Source organism: Vombatus ursinus, unplaced genomic scaffold (genome assembly GCF_900497805.2).
Source record: "Vombatus ursinus unplaced genomic scaffold, bare-nosed wombat genome assembly UNPS02014778.1, whole genome shotgun sequence".
NCBI classification, from domain to species: Eukaryota; Metazoa; Chordata; class Mammalia; order Diprotodontia; family Vombatidae; genus Vombatus; species Vombatus ursinus.
In genome coordinates this window covers 43,234,900-43,256,466 of record NW_020954556.1, presented here as the reverse complement: position 1 = coordinate 43,256,466, position 21,567 = coordinate 43,234,900, and the positions used below count along the sequence as shown (strand labels likewise).

The window sequence follows — 21,567 nt, the reverse complement described above, 5'->3', positions numbered from 1 at the left end:
ATATATCCCCACATATATGTGTATATATACATATATGTATATATATATACATACATATACACATAGACACATAATTATACTGTAAGAAAATGGTAAAATATGAGTAATTTCAGAAAACTAAGGAAGACATGTATGAACGGATAAAAGAATGAAGAAAGTAGAACCAAGAAAACAATATATACAATGCCCATAATAATATAAAGGAAAACAAAACTAAAAGACGTTAGAACTTGGAATAATGTAATTACTGCTCAATTCCAAAGAACTGTATAATTCTCTGCAGTATAGTGGAAAGAGAAGTGGCCATAGAATTGGAAGTCCCAAGTTCAAATCCCAGTTCTGCTGCCTATGGTCTGTGTGACACTGGGCAAAACATTTTTGTCTCTCTGTGCCTCAGTTTCCTCAAGTGTAAAATGAGGTGATTAGACTAGATGGTTTCTAAGGCCCTTTCAGTTCTTGATTTTTGATCCATTCAGTAGAGAAGTGGTATACTAAAGGTGCAGAATGCTACATATCCTATCAAATATGGTAGGCTGGGTCAGTTTGTTATGATGTTATGATGTTATGATGAACTATTTTTCTTTATGAAAGAGAGGATTCAGTGAGGAAGGTTTTTTGGGAAGTAATGGTAAATGTAAAGAAAAGAAGCATGATCAAGTATTTTTAAAATAAAAATAATTAAGATAAAACAGTAAAGGGCAATTTTTTCCCCTTATTTAATGGTAAGTTTTTTTTAAATGATGAACAAATCACAAAACAAGACTGGATTATTTTCCACAGTTAATACTGAAAATCATCTTCAAGAAGGAAAGTGTTCTTTGATAATTTAATAAGAATCTTATTTGGAAAGGAGTCAGAGGACTTGGGAAACTATTAAGAAAAAGATTCATCACCTATGCTCGGAACATGATTGTTTCCATTTCCTTTGCTGAACATTAAATGTTACAAAGGCAAAAGACTCTTGGAAAGAACTGGCGTAGATGGAAAATTGGAGCTTCCAAACTATAGAAATTACTAAAATAGACAAAACAGTGTTAAAAGATATTTGAAGTTTTCTAAAACTATTTTCCAGAGTGAACTTGAAAGTTTAGGTCACAGTAAAATTTCTATTCCCTCTCACCTCTCAGGAAGAGAATTTTGCACTGTGTGAAAATTTGGTTATCTATTATCTCCTGAATAAGGACAATGAAATATCCTTAAAAATAATTTTACTGATGTATTTCCTTTTTCCTATCACTTTCCCTATATAATCCCTATAACTCCCTATTCCCTTCTGAGAGAGCCACTCTGGTAATAAAGGATAAAAAAGATAAAAGAAAAAAAGGGATCAACTTAACCAAAGTCACAAAAAACCTAATGGTATATGCTGTATTCTGTACCTATAATACCCCATTTTTGCAGGGAAGTGGGGGAAGTAAGTATCTTCTTATATCTGTTAATTGTGGCCAAATTATGTCATTATAATATTGCTGTTTCATTCATTCATCTTACATTGTTATCCTTATTCTGTATATTGTTTCTTGCTTCTGCTTATTTCATGTTGCACCAGTTCACATAATATCCTTTCCATGTTTTTTTTTTTTTTTGTATTTTTCATGTTCATCATTTCTTACAGAGCAGTGGTATTACATTACATTCAGGTTATACTTTCTTTTAGCCATTCCCCAAAATAATGGGCACTGTTTCCAGTTGATTGTTATTACAAAAAAAAAGTCATACATATTTTGGGGTATACAGGACTTTTGTTTTTGTCATTAAGCTCCTTGGGAGAGGACAATCGGTTATTACATTAAATGAGGGCAATTAATTGTCACAAATATGGAAGAAACTAATAGGATTTCAGCTTAATGTTTGATTCTTGATCACAAACAGAAATATTTTGTAGCACTGACCTAAGGGAAGGGAGAAGACAATAAACATTTTTATAGCACCTACTATGGGCTGGGCACTGTGGTAAGTGTTTTATAAATACTATTTCATTGATATTAAGAAAACTGTAACAAGATACTATATGTAAAGGAAGCAGTTTATTATTTGTGTGATCTTGGGAGTATCACTCTCTGGTCCCTTTCCAGCTGTGACATTCTATTAGTCTGAAGAACATCATAGCTTCAGTGATGGATTAACTTTACCACTCTATCATACATGAAGAGGCAACATTGTGTACACTGGAATAAGAAGACCTACAGGAGGTCTTAGTCTAATTCTACCATAGATCATTCTGCAGCCTTAGACAACTCAGTTTACCTCTCAATGTCTCTGTTTCACCCATTACAAAATAAAGGAGTTGTGTTTGATGATTTTTAAGGTCTTTTCCAGCTCCAAAGCTCTACAATTTTATGAGCATCTGGAATTAAATCCCAGAATTTAATACACATAAGAAATAAATTAAGTTGCTATACAATGGTGGGAAAGCAGAGGTTAAATGATAATCTGTCTGAAGTCTTGGAGAAATATTGTTATAATAATCTTGAATTACATTGTAAAGTATTACCAAAGGATTAAGTGTAATATTCTGATCATTGAGGAATATTGATATATCTTCATTTGATTTTTTGATTCTTGTGGGAAAAACCCAGAAAAAAAATACAGATATAGATATATTTTAAGGTGATTTGGATAGTTGAGGATAAAGAATCAAGACCAATCTTGAAAGGAGAAAATAGCCAGAAAAATAATTTAAAAATAACTTTTAAAGCAAGACAATTTTATTGCTCTTAAAATAACTTAAATATACATTTGATTGGCATTGCAATGAGCTCTTCAGTGAAATTCACTTTAAAATATAGTTGGAGGTTTTGTACTATCACTTTTTATTAGTTTTCTGGTTTCTGATTGAGTTATAAAGTCATCTCTAGGCAATAGATGCATCTCCTTTCTAAGGATCTACCCTGCTAAGTAAGAAGAGGATGTTTACTTAGTCATGAATTCTCCTACCATGGAAATCTATGTCAATTTTTGACATACTTAACTATAAATAAAAATAAAAGATAGAAGGATTAGGCAGCTAGATGTAAGGGTGGCTCACAGATTCTCCTCATAGATGCAAATAAAGATGCTAGTGAGGTTGGTGTTAGGACAAGACTTATCATTTCATGGTATATTTGGTGATTTTATATTGTAGCACTCTTAATAGGGATAAGCAAAAAAGATATAACCACAAAAATCCTAACACACAAAGTTGCATTGAAGAGGATGAAGAGGTAGACACATTCCATGAAGAATTTGATATGATCCATATTATAAACTACTATTTCTTTGAGAACATGGTTGATAGGTACTAATATGACAAATGCAAAAAAAAATCACAAAAATGAACTTGACAATATAGTATCTTACTGATTTCTGCAGTGACGAGTAATTCTGAATCAGTTGTGTATTCAAATTATTGATTTGTTTTTAGGATAGATTAATTTCAATACCAAATAAAAAAAAAACAAAAATTAGAAGCTACATGGCAAAATTAAAACAACTCCAAACATAATTACTTAAACAAGTTGGTGATACTAAAAAATGCAAAACAAAGAATCCAGTATCATCATAGGCTATCACCATATCCCATGACTGTTTACATAATGAAAAACAATTGCCACAATAAGGAGACCAAAGAAATCTTGAAAATGCCTCATCTAGAAACCACTTGATCTTCTGGACAAGTGGAAAGACATGACAGTCAATGGCAATTCTGGTTTAAAATATAAATTCACCTGCAAAAATTTATGGTAGATCATTGGGAAGGTTATCAGTGGCATTGCTTTATAAAACAGCAAAAAGTGGGAGGGGAGAGAGAAAGTTTATAGAAAATTGATCCCAAGTCCTGGTTAAACTAAATCATACAAAGAAAGTGGAAGGATAAAAACAAATAGATAAAATATGGAAAAGATGTCAAGATTTCTATTTCAATTTTTTTTCTTTATCAATGATAGCACAACTAACACATTTCAAGTCTAATATTACAGTCTCCATTGTGAAGTAGAAATGGCACTAAAGAAAACCAAGATAGGGAAAAAAAGTGGGACAAGACTTAGTACTCACACAAAAAAAGTCTATGCTGGAGGCAAAACAATTTTGAGGTTGTTGAAGGATTGATTCTTAAAATATCTGAAAGAGGAAAGATACTGAACAATTTGTAAAAAAAAAGTCAAAGATTTACCACTGCTGAAAAAGGAAATCAAGAAATGATCTGCCGCTAACTTCTCACCTGTATTATTACTTCTCTCTTAAAAACAAAACAAAAAAACCCTGAAAACTTAAGAGAATAATTTAGATATATATTGATGGCTTCTTTGATAAAAATGAATGAAGGAAATAGGCAGACTTTTGCAGATGAACTTCTAGAGAAGACCACATCTTTACAGTCACATAAGTTGAAGAGTAAAAGAGAATTAACTACAACATGAAAAGAATTCAAGAACTCCCCATGCTTACTTACAGCTGAGGATTTTTAAAACTATTTTATGTTAAAACATATGATTTGCTAGAACAAAATGCCATTTTGAAGGCACTGGACAAGGGGCTTCTTATGTATCTATTAAAATAACGAAAATATTCTTTAGTAGATATAGTAAGAAAATGTTGTTCAATCTCTTGATTGATAAACGTAAAGCAGAGAGATGAAAGCTAACCAAAGATATTTTCCCTTGTCATGGAGACCATACAGTGCAGAGTTCAAATGGAAGAATTCTTTATAGATAGCAAAATCCTCCTGCTTGTGGATAGTATTGTAGTTCTTACATCAAGTCCCAGAATATTACAAAGCTTTCAAAATGAGAGCTATAATAACTCAAGTGTTTAACCCAATTTTATATACAAGGAAAAAACAAATTGATGAAGAATGTTTACTGTTCAGACTATGATATTTAGTTGGATAGATAGCCTATAGAGTGATAACTTCAGTATGTATATCTTAGACGGACACTAAAAATGAATGATTAATTGGGCCTAGAATTGGGAAGAAAGAAGAGAGGGTGTGAAATAATGTAGGTCTATCAATGAACCCAATCTTCTTCCTGAAAGAAAAACCCATCTTTTTTTAATACCAATATTTTTTCCAGTGATGTTATATAGCTAGGGATCATATAATCTCTGAGGATTCAAAAAATAATGGGGAGATGTACAAGGGTGTAAATAGGCTGCAGAATCTTATGCAGGATGAATTGTGTGCCTGAGACAGCATCAATGACATCATCAAATAAATACACAACCAGAAAAGGACCAGGGCTGGTCATTTTGCAAAAGTGAGTTATGATAGCCCATGACTGCAAGGATAATGTCACAGAATGTCAAGAGATCCAGTCAACTAGATTAGATCTAACTCTTTGGGTAGATCTCCTATGTAGCAATTATTGGAGAATAAGGAGAAGAGTTTGAGGATAAGAATATGTGTATAAGATCTGATTTGTATTATTAAAGAGAATATCCACAATGATGAAATCATAGATCCATTGGAGCCCAGAAAAAGTATTTTCAGATCCATTAGCAATCAAATAATCTTTAGGGGATCCTTGTGATCTCATTCATATAAGGACTTTACAGTGAGAAAACTACCTCTAATAATTCTATAATTTACTGTATGTTCTTAGAAGTTAAGTGACTTGCCCGGGGTCACATTGATAACCTGTGTCAGAGGTGACACTTTTGAACCCTAATGTTTCTACCTTATAGATCAGTTTTCTTTCCCCATGCTGACCCTCTCAAATAATTGAAAATATTTAAATTTCAGCTTTTATGGAGAAACAAAATATAATAAGGCAGATAGTGTCTCATGATGAACAGCTGAGACTTCTAAAATAGTCCAGCTTATAGTCAATGAATACCTTAGGCACCAAGACCAAATCTCAACATATATTAATGAATGGAAGCCTCTAGTACAACAGGTTGTTAAGGCATTCACCAATGTAGACCTCACAAACAAGCTCCCTGTGATGTACATGAAAAGCATTCCAGGAAGATGGAACAAGAAAAGGCAACACCTGGTGAACTACTAGATCCTGACTAGATGAAGTAAATTTATTTTTTCTGGTTTGCTTTGCTTCCCCCCCGCCTTAGATCCTTTTATTAGAATACATATAGAGGGTCCAGGAGAAATAAAATAACATAAAACTTAAGTCTGTCTTTCCCTGTCTGCCAATCTAACTTAAATTTAAGTTCATAGAAGTTTTCTATTTTTTCTATATGGATAACATAATACATATAAGTATGTATCATTTGATATATATTTATGAAAAGTACATATACATGTACTTAATTATACATGTATTATATAAGTACACACATACGATTTCATCTACACTTTTAACTAAAGTATAGGATCTCTTATAAACTAAATATAGTCATCCTTTCCCTTAGAACTATAAAAAATCTTTTAATAATTCTTCCCTGCTATGGACATTAGCCTCCTCTGTCTCTTTAGTCACGCAACAATGACTAAAATATGAACTTATATATTTATAAAATGTTGTATGTAGAGGACTGCTATCAGTGCTGTTGGAACACCAATATAGTAGCAATTCATTAATCTTTATGGTTTATTCTCATGAAACTTCTAACACGAGTTAGGAAAAATCAATATTCAACTTCAGTAATATGATTTAGAAGTTAATAGGCATAGCAATGCATTAACTACCAGACTCCTTAAATATCAGGAAATAGTTTTGAAGTCCCACAAAGTCTTAGGAAATGAAGAAAACCATTACATAAATGTGTGTGTGCAATATTCTGTACTCCTCCCACACCCACCTCCTGCAATCTCCAAAGAATAATATGTGTTTGCAGGTACATATATGCATATTTTCCCCTGAGTGACAACAGAATCCTATAGGAAACAATGCACATAAGCGATATATAGCATTATTAAAAGATAAATCTAAGGGCATCTCTTTTTTTCACATGTCAACCAGGGCAGGATAGCGAAAGAATTACCAGAAGAACAGGGCTCTGGTGCTGTCACTGTCATTAAATAGCTGAGGGATGAAGGGAACTGCACTGAGCAACTTGTAAACCTGTAAACTGGAAGGAATGGGCTAGGTTTCAAAGCACCTTCTGGCTCTCAAAATCTTGGATTCTGCAGTGCTAGGAGAGACATATTTGCTAGCTCTTTCCTAATTGTTTTAAATTGAATTAAGTAAAAGGTTAACTGTAGAACTACTGAGTTAGCCAGTACTCAGCAGCACCCACCCTGTGTACATGTTGCATCCCCTATTGGAGTGTCTGCTTCCTGAGAGCAGGACTGAGTTTGTTTCCTCAGTGTTAAACACAGTGTTTGGCACATAACGAGTATTTAATGTTATTATAATTTAATTTACCTAGACTTGGACGTTAATAGATGATAAATAGCATAGAAATCATAGAATCTTGGAATTTGAAGGGACTTAAGAGTCTCTTTAGGCCAGGTGTCCTTAAAGTTTTTGCATATCATGCACCTTTTTTGGCAGCCTGGTGATGTCTGTGAATCCCTTTAAATAATTGAAGGAAATTCTAAATTTCAATTAGAAGTTAACAAAAATAAGGATATAATTTTTCCCTGTCCAAGTTTATGGACCACCTGAAATCTATCCACAGATCTCTGTGAACCCTAGGTTAAAAACTATCTCCTCTGCAACTTAGTCAATGAATGCTCATCAAGGCTTTGATGAAAATCATCATCATCACCATTATCGTCATCACTTACATAGCACTTTAAGGTTTGCAAAATGCTTTCCATATGTTAATTCACTTAATTTGAAGATCTCTAGTGAAAGAGAATCTACTACCCCTGAAAATATTCCATTCCACTTTTTAAGGGCTCTAATTGCTTGGAAAATTTCCCTTACATTATCTAAATTTGTCTCTTTTAACTTCGTCCCAGTGATCTTAGCTCTGCCCTCTGGGGCCAAGTAGATAATATCTTTTCCACCTGATAATCCCTGAAGTACCAGAGGATGGCTATTATGATCTTCTCTTCTCTGGACTCAACGTCCCTATTTTCCTCAAACAGGACTTACATGGCAAGAATATAAGGTCCTTCATCATCCTGGTTGTCCCACCCCCCACAGAGCATTTATGAAAAGATTCAGAACATTTTACCAACCGTCACATATAGAAACATTTAAGATTTGTAAATTAACCCTTTTAATATCTTAAAAAAGAAAACTTTGCCAAACTAACTTGCACTTGCCATACCTTAGACTGAGGTAGCAGATTCCAGTTAGCCACAGAAGCATTCCCTGAACTTCATTAGCATGTGTAGAGTTTTTCCACTTGGAATGATTTCCTCCCTCATCTCAGTGGATCCAAACCCAGCTCATCCTTTAAAGCCCAAATCAATGCTTTCTTTCTAAATGAATACTTCCTGGACCATTCTAGCCCACTGAGATCTCTTCCTCTTCTAAACTGAAAGTACTTATCACTCCTAATTCAATTCAAACACTAAGTGTCTAGTACAGGCTTTGGAGCTCTACAGGCCCTGTCGCAGGTTAACAAATTCAATATTTATTAAACCCAGAAGGTGGTATCACACAAAGATAAAAACAAAATATTTTGCCCTTAAAGATCTTATATTATACTGTGATTTGTATTACCCATTTGATAATCCATCACAACAGTTCTTGGACCTCTGTATTTATTGTTATTTAACCTTTTGTGTTTATACTTTTTCTCCCTAGGTAGACAGTATACTCCCAGGGGCAAGGAATGTGTTTTAAATAGTAACAATGACTAATATTTATACGGTACTTTTAAGGTTTTCAAAACTGTACATATTATCTCATTTTTTCCTCAAAATAACACACTGGGGTTGGCATTGGTATTACGTTCATTTTGCAGATGAGGCAGCTGAAGATGTGAGAGGTTAAATGTCTTGCCCAGTGTCACATGGCTAGTTAAGTGTCTGAGTCAGGATTAGAACTCAGGTCTTTCTGATTCTGAATGAGGTGGTGTATCAACTGAATTTTCACAAGGTACCTAGGATCCCCAAAGCTTTGCATATAATAGGTACTCAATAAATATTTGTTTAATTCTATTTACTTTTTTGTTTAGGCAAAGTGAGTATTCAACATTGTGGTGTGGAACACAAAGGGTTCCTCTTACTACATGATGGGTTTTTTCTTTCTTTTTTTTTTCTTTTAGGAGCTGTGAGTTATACTGAAATGTTAACTGTGATTTATCTGCAGAAATTATTAAGCATAGCAACCAAAATGATGTTAGGCTTCACGATTTAGTGTTATGAGAAGAAGTCTATTTTTATTGACAGAACAAAACTTTTACTAGAGAGCTCTAATTAGGACCAAATCAGGGCTTAGTGATGCATTCTGCCTCAGAGTTTAAATGATAAATGCCAAGAAAGAGCTTCTCCTCATCTGTTAGTGCATCATGACATATTCCCTCTTTTAATTTGTGCTCAGGAAAGCAGGTTTACTGTTCAGAAAATTCCATGTTTATTCTACACGTGAGGATTATTGAGTTACAGGAGAATTGTTTATACTCCAAAGAGAATAAAATCTACTCATAACAATTAGCTTCTGTAAGAAAGCCTTCCAGACAATTAGGGATAATGCCACTGGTCAATGGTTTGGGCACATTTCATTAAAGACCCACTGGAGTTGCCAGATGTATTGCTTCATATAAATGAGCTTACCACAGTGCCCAATAATGGAAGGTTGAGTGCCATACTTAATTGCTAATTTCAACCTTTATTACCTATATTTTTCAGTGCAAGCACTTTAAGGGGACCTGAAGATTGTTCATTGGTTCTTGCCCTCTGATGAGAGGACGTGGTATTGAGTGCATCAGTTCAGTAACCCATTCCAAAGTGTAACAATGTCTTTTTAATGACAAATCATCAAATTAAAAATAGTTATACCACAAACCCAGTTTCTAAAGTGATATCCTGGTTCTCACTGCTAAGCATGAAACTAAAAACAACCCCAACAACAACAAAATGCTAGCTCCAGAAAACTGTAACATGAACTCCAGGACCTGTAAATTTTAAATTCAGTTTTGACTTTATGGTATTGCCAAAGCAGAGGGTCCTTTAAACTTGGTTTGTATAGTTACTGTCTTATTACTATCCTGATGTACACACAGGTTAGTTAATAATAAAATAACTTCTAAATAATGATGTTGGTTTGCTGAAGTTCTTTAGACATGTTTATGTATAAATATTCTATGCCTAGTATCTCCATCTAGAATGTAAGTTTCCTGAGAGTAGCACCTCTCATATTTTATATCTCCAATATGCCTAGCCCATTTTTAAAATAAGATTGAGGCACAGCATCAGGAACAGAGTGCTGTACTTGGGCTCAAGAAGAGCTGGGTTTAAATCTCACTCTACATCTCCATTATCTCTGTGACCTTAAGTAAGTTGCTGAAACTGTCCGAGCCTTAATTTCCTTATCTGCAAGATGGGGGCAAAAAGAATGACTTTTAGAGTTGTTGTGAGGATCAAGCCATATAATATGTATAAAGCACCATTCAAATGTAAGCTATTAATAATCAACCAAATGACACTCTATTAAGTACTACTAAATATTATAGAAAATACAATGCCACTAGTACTTACATATATACACTGAAAGGCTGCCTAATGATCCCCAAATTGGAGAACCCTGGGATCTATTTAGAAACTGATGAGAAGGTACAACTCCTCCCCCGCTCTGGAATATCTCTCCAAAAAAAAAAACCCCAAAACAAAAAAACAAAAACAATTGCAGTAAATAGCCTAACATATGCTGTAGCCTTAAGTGGGTAAGGCTTTGATAAAAGGGTGCTCTAGTGTGTTTCTATGTACCAGTATCAATTATTATTTCCCATTTATCCACAGAATTAGAATGATGATTACCTTGAAATTATGCCTTTATATCCAACTAGCTATCATATATCAATAAGTCTATTCCAGTCTCTAGGGTCCCTAGCCACCCCTAGGTTCCAGTGGGTCCCTATCCTCTATTAATAGTTACAAGCTACCATGTGACAAACAATTTCCACTGACATGACCTTTTATTCTCTCCAGAACAACTCAATGAGTCCTCTCGTTTTCTTCTCTTTTTTCTTTTATAAATATTTATGGGATAACAAACGTTGCCTATCCCCTTATTTTTTATGTGAAAATCCAGTCTCTAAATATATGACACATTGTTTATTTTTTTTCAGAAAACTACATTTAATTCTGGCTTAGTTTAGATGGTTTTAAAATCATTCTTCTTATAGCCTGCACCATATTGATTAAAGTGTGAAAGCAAAGTGATTTTAGTTATTTAACTAACTTACTAGACAAAGAAAAAAAAAACATCCTGATTGATCATCCTGGGCATGTTAGGCTGGTTCATGGGATCAGCTTTACAATTCTGACTTTAAAGTTGTTTTCTTTCACTTTGGTTTTAAATGAGTTTATTTCTCTTCTCTGTGCATTGTTGTGGATTGTTATTCGATTATACTGTCTAAGAGGGAGGCGGGGAATCAAGAGAATGCATAGAGGGGCAGAATTTGCACTAGAACATAGAGAGAGGAGATCCTTAAAATCAAATGCTAATCCTCTTGGAATAGATATTTCAGGTTATTTCATTTAAATAACCTATGGCCATGGTAAGTTAGGTGAACTTTTAAAGAGGCAGAAAATGTATAACTAAAAGCAATCTGTGCTTATATTTCTGCTTAAGAATGCTTTTGTTTTAATAGTGTGGTGCTGACAAATTTAGTCAATAGCTTCATGGTGATTTTCAAATGACTAATTCTGACCCAGTGCTTATTTGAAACAACAAATATGTTTTACATGTGAAGTGAATAGTAACAGTGAACACTTGCTCCCTGTGAACATAGTGGTTGTGTGACAGAATGCAGGTTGCATTTAAATAAATTTATTTTTAACTAATTATGAATAACTATTAATAGTTAGATGCTTTGTCATCGTCGATTGGTGGCCCTCCCTAATGTTTTATGATTTTCAGCAATTGCATCAAAATAATAGATACATTTCCTCCAAGAGAACATTTTATGATATTTTCCCAGTAAGTTTTTTTTTATTTACTCTATTACTTTTGTCAAAACCTTCCCTTTGTTTAATGTTTAAATGTTTAACAATCAATAGAAAGAGCTTTAACATTTGGTGTCTTTTAGGTTTACATTTCTCTGATTTCAATGATGTTTTGAATTTTACAGAAGATAAAGTGTGCCTTCAGTTTCCCCTATGCAATGCCATTACTACACACTGTGTCCAGAAGAGGTTAGCTTAGCATTACATTCAAATGACCCTAACTTTGCAATAAGTATTTGATGGTTTCTCAGAATATCTAGAATTTGGTGAAACGGACGCAAAATAGGGTTTGTTGTATTTTATTTTTTTCTTCATAAAGTCATTCACAGATACATATTTACTGCCTTACCTGCGGGATAACGCTCGATCACTGGCCAGCTGTCCACCTGTAACGTAGCGTTACCACCACTCCTCGTGAAACGTACTACATGGTATTTCCCATCATTAATGATTGCATTGGCCTCTTCAATGGCGATGTCATCTGTTCCGACATTAAATTTAACTCCAATCTTTCCCTGGTGCTAGAAGTGAGAAGAAAGGAGAGGAAGTCAGAAGGAAGTAATGCTAATTAGTTATTATTTGATAAGAATGACATATATGCAGTGTGGTGTATTACAAAGTGTTTCTAACAACAGCTCTTCTTTTTATATTTCACTTCTGAAGAGTTGCATACCATGGAGATAAGGTTCTTGACATTTTGCTAAGTCTGGGGCATCTCTTTCATGGATAATTGATATTCCAAATCAGAAACTTTTAAGGGAATTAATTTGCCTTCTTTTCCCAGAGGTTCCCACTGAGGAGTACGTTTGCCCAAGTAAACAGGCATCTTTTCATGGACTTTATACATAGGACCTTTCATGTCCTTCTTTCATTTCCACAGTAAAAAAAAATGAGGCTTGAAATTATCTTTTTTAATAACTGTTGAAATTAGAGTAATAACATTTATTTACACCTAACTGGCAAGGGCTTATATATGTTTATTCCACTTGTATTTAAGTATATGCAAATGTGGGCAATGTGGTCACTTTTCACAGGACCATCAAATGCTAGTGGGGAACTTAGATACAATCTAGTTCAACCCTATCATTTAGAAATGAGGAAACTGAGACCCAGAGAGGTGAAGTAATTTCTTCAGGTAATTTCTTCTGTGACACTGATGTCACAGAATAAGCATAAGAAGCCAGCTCTCTTGACTTTCAGTCCAATGGTCTTTCTTCACAAATATGAAGTTACACAGATGCAAATGAGTGTGAAAGAAGTATTTCTCTTTTGGGCAGATACTACGCCTATGGCATTTTTTGACCTCCTTCATGCTGAGCTTCCACATCCTTTCAGCCACTGCTAGAGACCAGTATGTCTACCTGAACTATTTTGGTCCACTAAACTCTCTGGTTTCATCACAGTATGGCATTGTGTTTACCCTTTTTGATGACAACCCTCTCCCCTCTCCTCCCTCTCTTTGTTAATTTGCTCATGTTTTAACCCTATCACCTTGGGGGTCAAGATCCATCATTTTCTATGACACAAAGGAACTAGGAAAGAGCTATCAAAATATATCTATTATTTAGTTATAGAAGAAAAAAATCAAAACACTTTTAGTGAAGAAAACCACATGTTTATATTTCATGTCTGACATAGAAAAATAAAGTTTGTTTTCTCGGATTTAGAACAAAAAGTGAAATTCACTTACTTGTTTGTTTTCCTTTAGGGAGGGGAATATTATGATAGCATGACTATTTTTCTATTTAAAAACTAACTTCTTAATTTTTCTATATCCTATCTGAGAACATCAACATCATATGGGAATAAATTAAGGTATGGCTATATACATACATAAGTATGTACATTATTGTTGTTCAGTTGTTTCAGTGGTGCCTGACTCTTTTTGACCCTATTTGAGGTTTTATTGGAAAAGATAGTGGAGTGGTTTGTCATTTCCTTCTCCAACTCCTTTTACAGTAGAGAAAACTGGGACCAACTGGGTTAAGTAACTTGCCCAGGGTCACAGAGCTAATAAGTGTCTAGCACACATTTGAACTCAGGATTTGGATTTGTCAAAAGTGACTGAAAGTGATTCATCTCTGGATGAAGCCTATGGAACAGCTAAACTAAGATATGATAATGGAATCCAAAGGCTTCCATAGGCAATGTCAGTATGAACCTAACCTATAATATGTCAACAAAGAAGCTTTGAAAAAAATGGCTGTCATGAAGATTTGTATAAAGAAATGGTGGAAAGGATACATTTCTGCCATATCATTGCAAATCACACATGCAAAAAATAACCTCTACCTCAAAAAAAAATAGCTACTTCAAAAGTTCCAATCCGACGATTAGTATTAAATACAATAAACTAATAGCCCATACTGCAAAGATAGACTCCAAACTATCCTAGAAAATTCAACAAATAAACTCTTAGAACTGGAGCATTATTTATTGTATAAAAAGCACTGCTTCCCACAACCATGCAGACACCAGACATAAACACTGAAGAGCAACATTATTTAATAGAGGCCAAAATATTGAATATTTATAATTCCCAAACTCCATGGATTGAAAAGTTTTCAAAATGGAGACGTCACTGAAGAAATTAAAACCATGTAGGGATGAGATAAATATCATTTCTATTGTCCTATTGATTACTGGAGTTCTTGGGGAAAGATTTTGTTTTTCTCCAAAGAAAAATCAAGAAGTGATTCATTTGGGCCACAAAGGAAATAAATTCATATGATGTACATCAATAGGATCAATATGGGTGACTTATTTTTGGAATTTGTATTTCTACCTCATACCTCTGATGTGTTGGAAGGAAGGAGGGCAGCAAAGATTTATTAAGCACCTGCTATGTGCCAAGCACTGTGCTAAAATTATCTCATTTGATCCTCACAACAACCCTGGGAACTATCATTACCCGCATTTTACAGTTAAGAAAACTGAGACAAACAGAGGTTAAGGATCTTGTTCAGGGTCACACAACTAGTAAGTATCTGTCAGATTTGAACTCAGGCCTTCCTGACTCCAGGCCCTGTGCTCTATCTACTGCATCACCTAGCTCCCTCTAGCTGCCTGTGCTGACAAGATATTGAGTTATTTTAATCATAGAAACAATAGAAATTTCTGAACTTTCCAACTAAGAGATAATTAGAATTTAAAGGTGTTCATTTTTATTCTTATTTTCTAGGATTAAATGTGATCATGTTCACAGAATTCTCATGAATATTGCATTAGCCAAATCAGGAGTAATTTCATTGGCTATGTGCTGATCTCTCCATTGTCTCTTCTTTGAAATGAATAACTGGCTCACACCATAATTTTAAAAATCTATTATAAAGATATCAGTAACGGGGACTTTATAATTTAATGGAGTCTTTCAATACATTCATTAAATAAATAGTGACAAAGGTAATTATTGTTCCCCCCAACAAAAACTCATTTCTGAATAAGGATTATATTAATAAACCAAGTTAAAAGAGAAATATAAAGTTTGACACTGCAAAAAGAACATGAAGATTATTGGAATAGGCACTACAGTTTCATGCAGAGTTGTAATAACCTTTGACAGAATACACTCATTGAGAATAACATAATCAATTCAAAGGTTGCTATCTAAAGTTTTGAAAATAAGATTCAGTATTTCCTAGTGCACGCAATATCCTGATGTTGTATGTGTTAAACTTTCAAAGTCATGAATATTTGTGTATGTATATGGAGAGGTACCAGGTTACTTTGGGAGGCCAGTTCCCACAACTTCAGCTATCAAAGCAATAAGGAAAAGATCAGAAAAGTGGGGATGCTGGGCAAGACCAGGGTGGGGACTTTTTAGGAGTAGAACTGTTACAATTTAATAGCAGAGGAGAGAAGTTTTGTGTCAGAGGATGAGCCTGCCTCTAAGTATAGCTCCAGAGCAGTAACCATTGTGTTGTGACAGTGACTTTGCCCGAGGACAGGGAAATTTGTTCCAGGACAAGAAATTTAAGTTACTTGTCACTCACTGAATTCTTGTAAGGAAGAAGGCAGTGAGGGGTAGGGCTTAACAGTACTTTTGGGGTAGAGCTATGGCCGAGCTGAGCCATGGTAGGATGGTGAGAGGGGAGGCAGGAGCTTCTAATGGAACTGAGGGTTCCTAGGCAAAAGCTGAAGCTGGAGGCACCTAATGTCTGGCCTGGGCAAGAGGTTAGAAGGGGGCCTGCTCTTGGTCTAGTGAGCTGATCTTCCAAGTGGTGTAGCTTTTTAGGAACTGCCTCATAGTACATTTCACTGTTGGGGGAAGGAGGCAGTCTTGGTACCAAAAGTATGTACGGACATGTTCCCTCTTTGCCCTCTCTCCCTTACAATCTGCCAATAGAGGCAGGGTCCTTTAAGGCCAGAAGCAAGGTGATAGGAAAAGTTGACACTGCCAGTCTGAGCCTTCCAGGGGAAACTGCTAGAACTTTCTCTTCCTCCTCAACTCTCCATTTCCTCAAACTTTCCAAGGTCCATAGTCAAAGGGGCTTGCCAGGGGGACCAGTTGAAAATATGAAAATAGAAAAGATAGAAACACTTCTAATCAGAGAAAAGACAATAATTGTTCTTTAAATGAAGATACGAAAACAAAAGCAGGAGACTTTTAGGCACAATAATTCATAACTAGGTTTGACAAAGGAGTTTGGCTAAAATGAGATCTTATATGGGAATTCTTCATTGTGCTATGGAAAGGGCTTCTTGGGCCTCAGAGGATCAGGGTGCAAATCTTAATGGGTAATTCATTTTACCTCTTCAGAGAAATGATTGTTTCTCTCTCATATTAATAGACAATTACTAAAATTAGGGAGACCCAAGCTTTTTTGCCCTATTGTATTTCCTTGTCCAGTCTCTCAAGGACAGGGCTGATGGAAGATAGGATTAACATTTCTCCTGTTCTGGGGATTGCTACTCCAGTCAACTAGATCAGACTTCTAATCTAAGGTGGATCTAAGGGGCATAAATTCTTTGTTTAGATTGCCCAAGACTGGGGGTGGTCTATGTGTAGGGATAGTCTCTCTTTGACATGATGTCACCCTCAGCCCCTCATTATAATATTCATTCTCTCATTAATTGTTAACCAAACAGAGTTGACATGATTCCACCCTCAGGAATACCCCTCTTCCAAGGACATATAAGCTGTGAGCCCATCACCATGAGGGCCTTTGGCATTTGAGAGTGCCATAGTTCTCCTTTTATTAAAATACTGGCACTATTAATAAAATGAAATTATTTCTCTCGAACTTTTTAAATGCCACACTCTCTAGAAGTTAGCTTTTTGGCACAATCTGCATAGGTGGGGAGAGTTCTTTAAGCAGGTTAGGAAACTCCCTCTCCCAATGCAGGTTGCTACCTTAGTTGGCTAGAACTCTTGGAATTTCACTGATTTGCCTCACAGTTGGTAAGTTTCAGAGGCTAGCCTTGAACCCAAGGCTAGCTGGCTCTCTATCCATGATACCATGCTGTCACTCTAAGTGTAAAGAAAAAAAACTTAATTATTCTTGACAACTAGATACCAAACGTAGTTTAAATAAGAAGCTATCAAATGGTCTTCTTCCTCGTGGGTGAGAGAGGGCAATTTTCCACGTTGTGGAGGTGTTGTATCCTGGCCTTTCTGTCTCCATCCAACTTCCCAAATGAGGATATCTTTCATGTTGCATGGTCCCTGTTCAGGAAGTAACATATCTATCCTGTCTTTGTAAGGCATCTATTAATAACATCAAATTGTAGTGGACCAGGAATAAGGAAGTTATGAGTTCAAATTCCATCTCTGGAATTTACTAGCTATATGACCTTGGGCAAGTCACAACTTCCATGAGCTTAAGTTTCCCCCTCTGCGAAACAGGAATAGTAACACCTGTTGTAACACAAGGTTGTTGTGACGCTCAAATAGGAATGTATTCAAAGCCCTTTGGAAACATTAAAATCCCAATCTAAATATCGGTAGCTCAGCATACTAGGTTGCAGGCCAGTTTTCTGAGAGTCATCAGTCTAGTTAGAATTGAGGAAACATAGGACTTGAATGTTTAATTTTGAAAATGCTAGATTGAGAATAAGGACGATACCCTTAAGAAAGAGAAAGTTCTTATTAAGAAGAATTTTTCTGGCATGTTCAGGGCATGATGTACTATAATTAGCAACACTAAGTACATCTTTATTTTTCCATACAGCTAGCATGCAGTGCTTTAAATGGAGTCATGCTACTTACATCTTTCTTTTTCTTTTCTTTTTTTAAATCTGAAGGACGGGGAGACCACTGATAAAATTAGCCCACAAAGAAGTACTATACCATGTCTGCTTCTTAACCTTTACAAGGTTCCATGGAATAATAACTACAATAATATACATGCTAGACAACCTGAGGTTCACTAATGACATGTTTCCTCTTTTACTATTCTTATTCATTTTCTCTGCAAACGTTATTACGTTTTTCCTAGTTACTTTCATAACAGCACATGCCAGCAAACTCCAGAAGTGAGCCAATGACGACGATGACAAAATATGCTACTATGAAGGTGAGCAGCATTGTTAGTCAAAAAAGAACTGTATCAAGACTAGGAATCAGGAAATCCAGGCTTCTATTGAAGGCCCTAGAGGTGGGTGACTTTGGACAAATCTCTGAACCTCTCTCAGCCTTGATTTCTTTATCTGTAAAATTAAGAGTTACCTTGAAGTTCCCATCTAGCTCTAAAGACAGTTGTATGAATGAGACATCCTTTAATTGATAAAGTGGTCAAAGAATATGAACAGGCAGTTTTCAAAGGAAGAAAGCCAATCTATCAAGAGTCATATGAAAAAATGCTCTGTCTTGTGAGAAATAGAAATTAAAATTCTGAGGTCCTACCTCATACTCCTTAGATTGAAAAAAAAAAAGAAAATGGCAAATGCTGGAAAGGCTGTGGGAAAACAGGTAGATTAATGCAATTCTGATAGAATTATAAGCTGGTCCAGTAATTCTGCAAAGTAAATTGGAGCTATGTCCCCCAAACTGTGAAGACCCTTTGACCCAGCAATATTACTATTAATTCTATACCTCAAAGAGATCAAAGAAAGAGGAAAAAGCCTCATACGTAGAAAAAAAAATTACAGCACCTTTCTTGTGATTGCAAAGAATTGGAGAATGAAGCGGTTCTCATCAACTGGGGAATGGCTGAAAAAGAAATATATAAATGTGATGGAGTGCTATTGTGCTGTAAGAAACGGTAAAGGGTATGGTTTCTGAGAAGCCTGAGAAGATTTGTATGAACTGATGCAGAATGTGGTAAGCAGAATTAGAACAATTTATACAATTCCAACTAATTGTAAAGACAAATAACTTTGAAAGACTTAGGAACTCTGATTAACACAATGACCAGCTATAATTCCAGTAGACTCATGATAAAATATTCTACAAGCCTTCTGGTAAAGAGGCGATGGGTCCAGAGTACAGATTGAAGCATATTTTAGGGAGGAGGCCATAGCCAATGTAAGACTATATTTTGCTTGACTAGACATGTATGTAACAGGAGTTTTGTTTTTCTTCTTTTTCAGTGAGGAAGGGGGAGAGGTTGGAAGGACAGAAGACGTGATTGTTCATGAAAACAAAATTTAATTTTAAAAATAATACATTGGTATACAATATTGCTCAAAATAAAGATAATTCCATTTTGAGTTTTTTTTAAAGAAAATGATCTAGTTTAGAATATGATAATATTTTCTACTTTTCCTCCATCCTTTAATTATAATGGAATTTTTTAGAGTAATCTCTTGGGAAATTATATTCTTCATTTTTTTTGTGGGCCATCCCCTTAAGCAGTCCCTGGTGCCTATGAGGAACCCAAGCTCCTAGAATATCATAGAAGCAAAAGATTTTTAGGACTTGAAGGGACCTCAAATAGTAACTATTCCAGCCCCTTCATTTTATAGCCTAAGCAGCTTTCTCAAAGGTCATACAAAGGAAGAAGATCTAGGATTTAAACTTCTAACTCCCAAACTGGGGATTTTTCATATTTCTTGTATGTTCTACAAGGGTCTGAAAACTTCCTGGTTGCTCAGGAAAGACCCATGATGGAGTGATGCCATAGAGGGGATTGGTTATTACTATTACTGCCACCAAAACTACTTGTTATTTACATAGCATATTTAATATTCAAAAACACCCACTTATGATGATCTCACATACTGAAAATTTGCAATTTGGACTTGCTAACTATAAGTGGGTAGAAGTTATAAGGAGGCAGATTTCAGCTCAACATAAGAATCATTCAGTTGATTGATCAATAAACATGGTCAAGTCAATAAAAAAGGTATAAAATGTTAGTATGTGCCAGGCACTGTGCTAAATACTAAGAATGCAACACAAGCAGAAAGAAAGATAGCCCCTGCACTCAAGGAGTTTATATTCTAATGAGGGATAGACAACATATAAAAGGAAGCTGAAAGATGGTGGCAGAGGTACCAGAATGAGGGCATGGAAGAGAAAGTTTGGAGAATCAGGAGAAAAATCCAGAAGGGAATGAAGACATGACTGTCCTGGGCTCTTTCCTTAAGATAAAGGTCCTAGGAGGAACCAACCAATCAGAGTAAGGAGTCAAAGGGGCAAAGCGTGCTCCCAGTGTCAGAAGGCCAAGGGGGAGGTAAATTTAACAATGATATTTCTCCTATAACACAACAGGTTGCCTGAGAAAAGGGTGCAGACCCTTTTAGGAGGTGTTCAAAAAGAGGCTGGATGCTTCAGGCAGCTAGATTATATAGTATATAAAACGACAGACTTGGAATGAGGAAGACCTGAGTTCAAATTTGAACTTAGACACTTGTCAGCTGTGTAACCCTGGACAAGTCAATTAACTACTCTCTGTCTCAGTTTCCTCATCTATAAAATGAGAATAATAGCACCTACCTAACAAACAGTGTTGTTGTGAGGATCAAATTAGATTAGATATGTGAAGTGCTATATAAATATTATGATCTTCCAGGGATGATAGCCAAGGGATTTCTGCTGTATGTACAATGTTGGAGTGGACGACTTATAAGGCCCCTTCCCATTTGGAATCCTATGATTCTATGAAACATGAAACTAGAAGATACAGTGTCTAAAAGAAACTGAAAGGAAGAGGTTATCATTTCCAAAGAAGCAAATGGGCCTTAGTTCAGGCGCCATTATTCTTGATTGCTATTTTCACCATATAACTTAAATGGCAAAACCAAATTTTAATATTATTATTGGAACTTTGACTTTCCCTATCATTTGGGTTGCTGATGTTCCTACACTTCAGAAGACCTTAAACGCAACATGTCCAACAATGAACTCATTATCTTTTCCCATAAACCCTTCCTACTTCCTACCAGAGGGTAACCCCATCCTCCCAGTCCCTTGGGCTCACAACCTAGGTATTATCGTCAACTCCTCACCATCTTTAAACCCTGTCCCTCCCCCATATCCAATCTGTTGCCAAGGCCTGTTGGTTTCACCTTTGCAACGCCTCTTGAATGCGTATTCTTCGCTCCTCTGACACTGTTACCACTCTGGTACAGGCCCTCATAACCTCACACCTGGACTACTGCAGTAGCCTGAGGGTGGG

At 35.5% G+C, this 21,567-nt stretch overlaps 1 protein-coding gene across 21 annotated transcripts in view; it reads right to left on the bottom strand.

The window, feature by feature from the left end:
• Nucleotides 1-21,567, bottom strand: part of NRXN1 (neurexin 1) — a 1,385,770-nt gene that overhangs the window by 214,796 nt on the left and 1,149,407 nt on the right. For all 21 annotated transcript variants that reach the window (XM_027865387.1, XM_027865388.1, XM_027865392.1 and 18 more), the window contains one exon: nt 12,357-12,528. In XM_027865387.1, the coding sequence (XP_027721188.1) occupies nt 12,357-12,528 (172 nt within the window). The remainder of the gene's footprint in view (nt 1-12,356; nt 12,529-21,567) is intronic.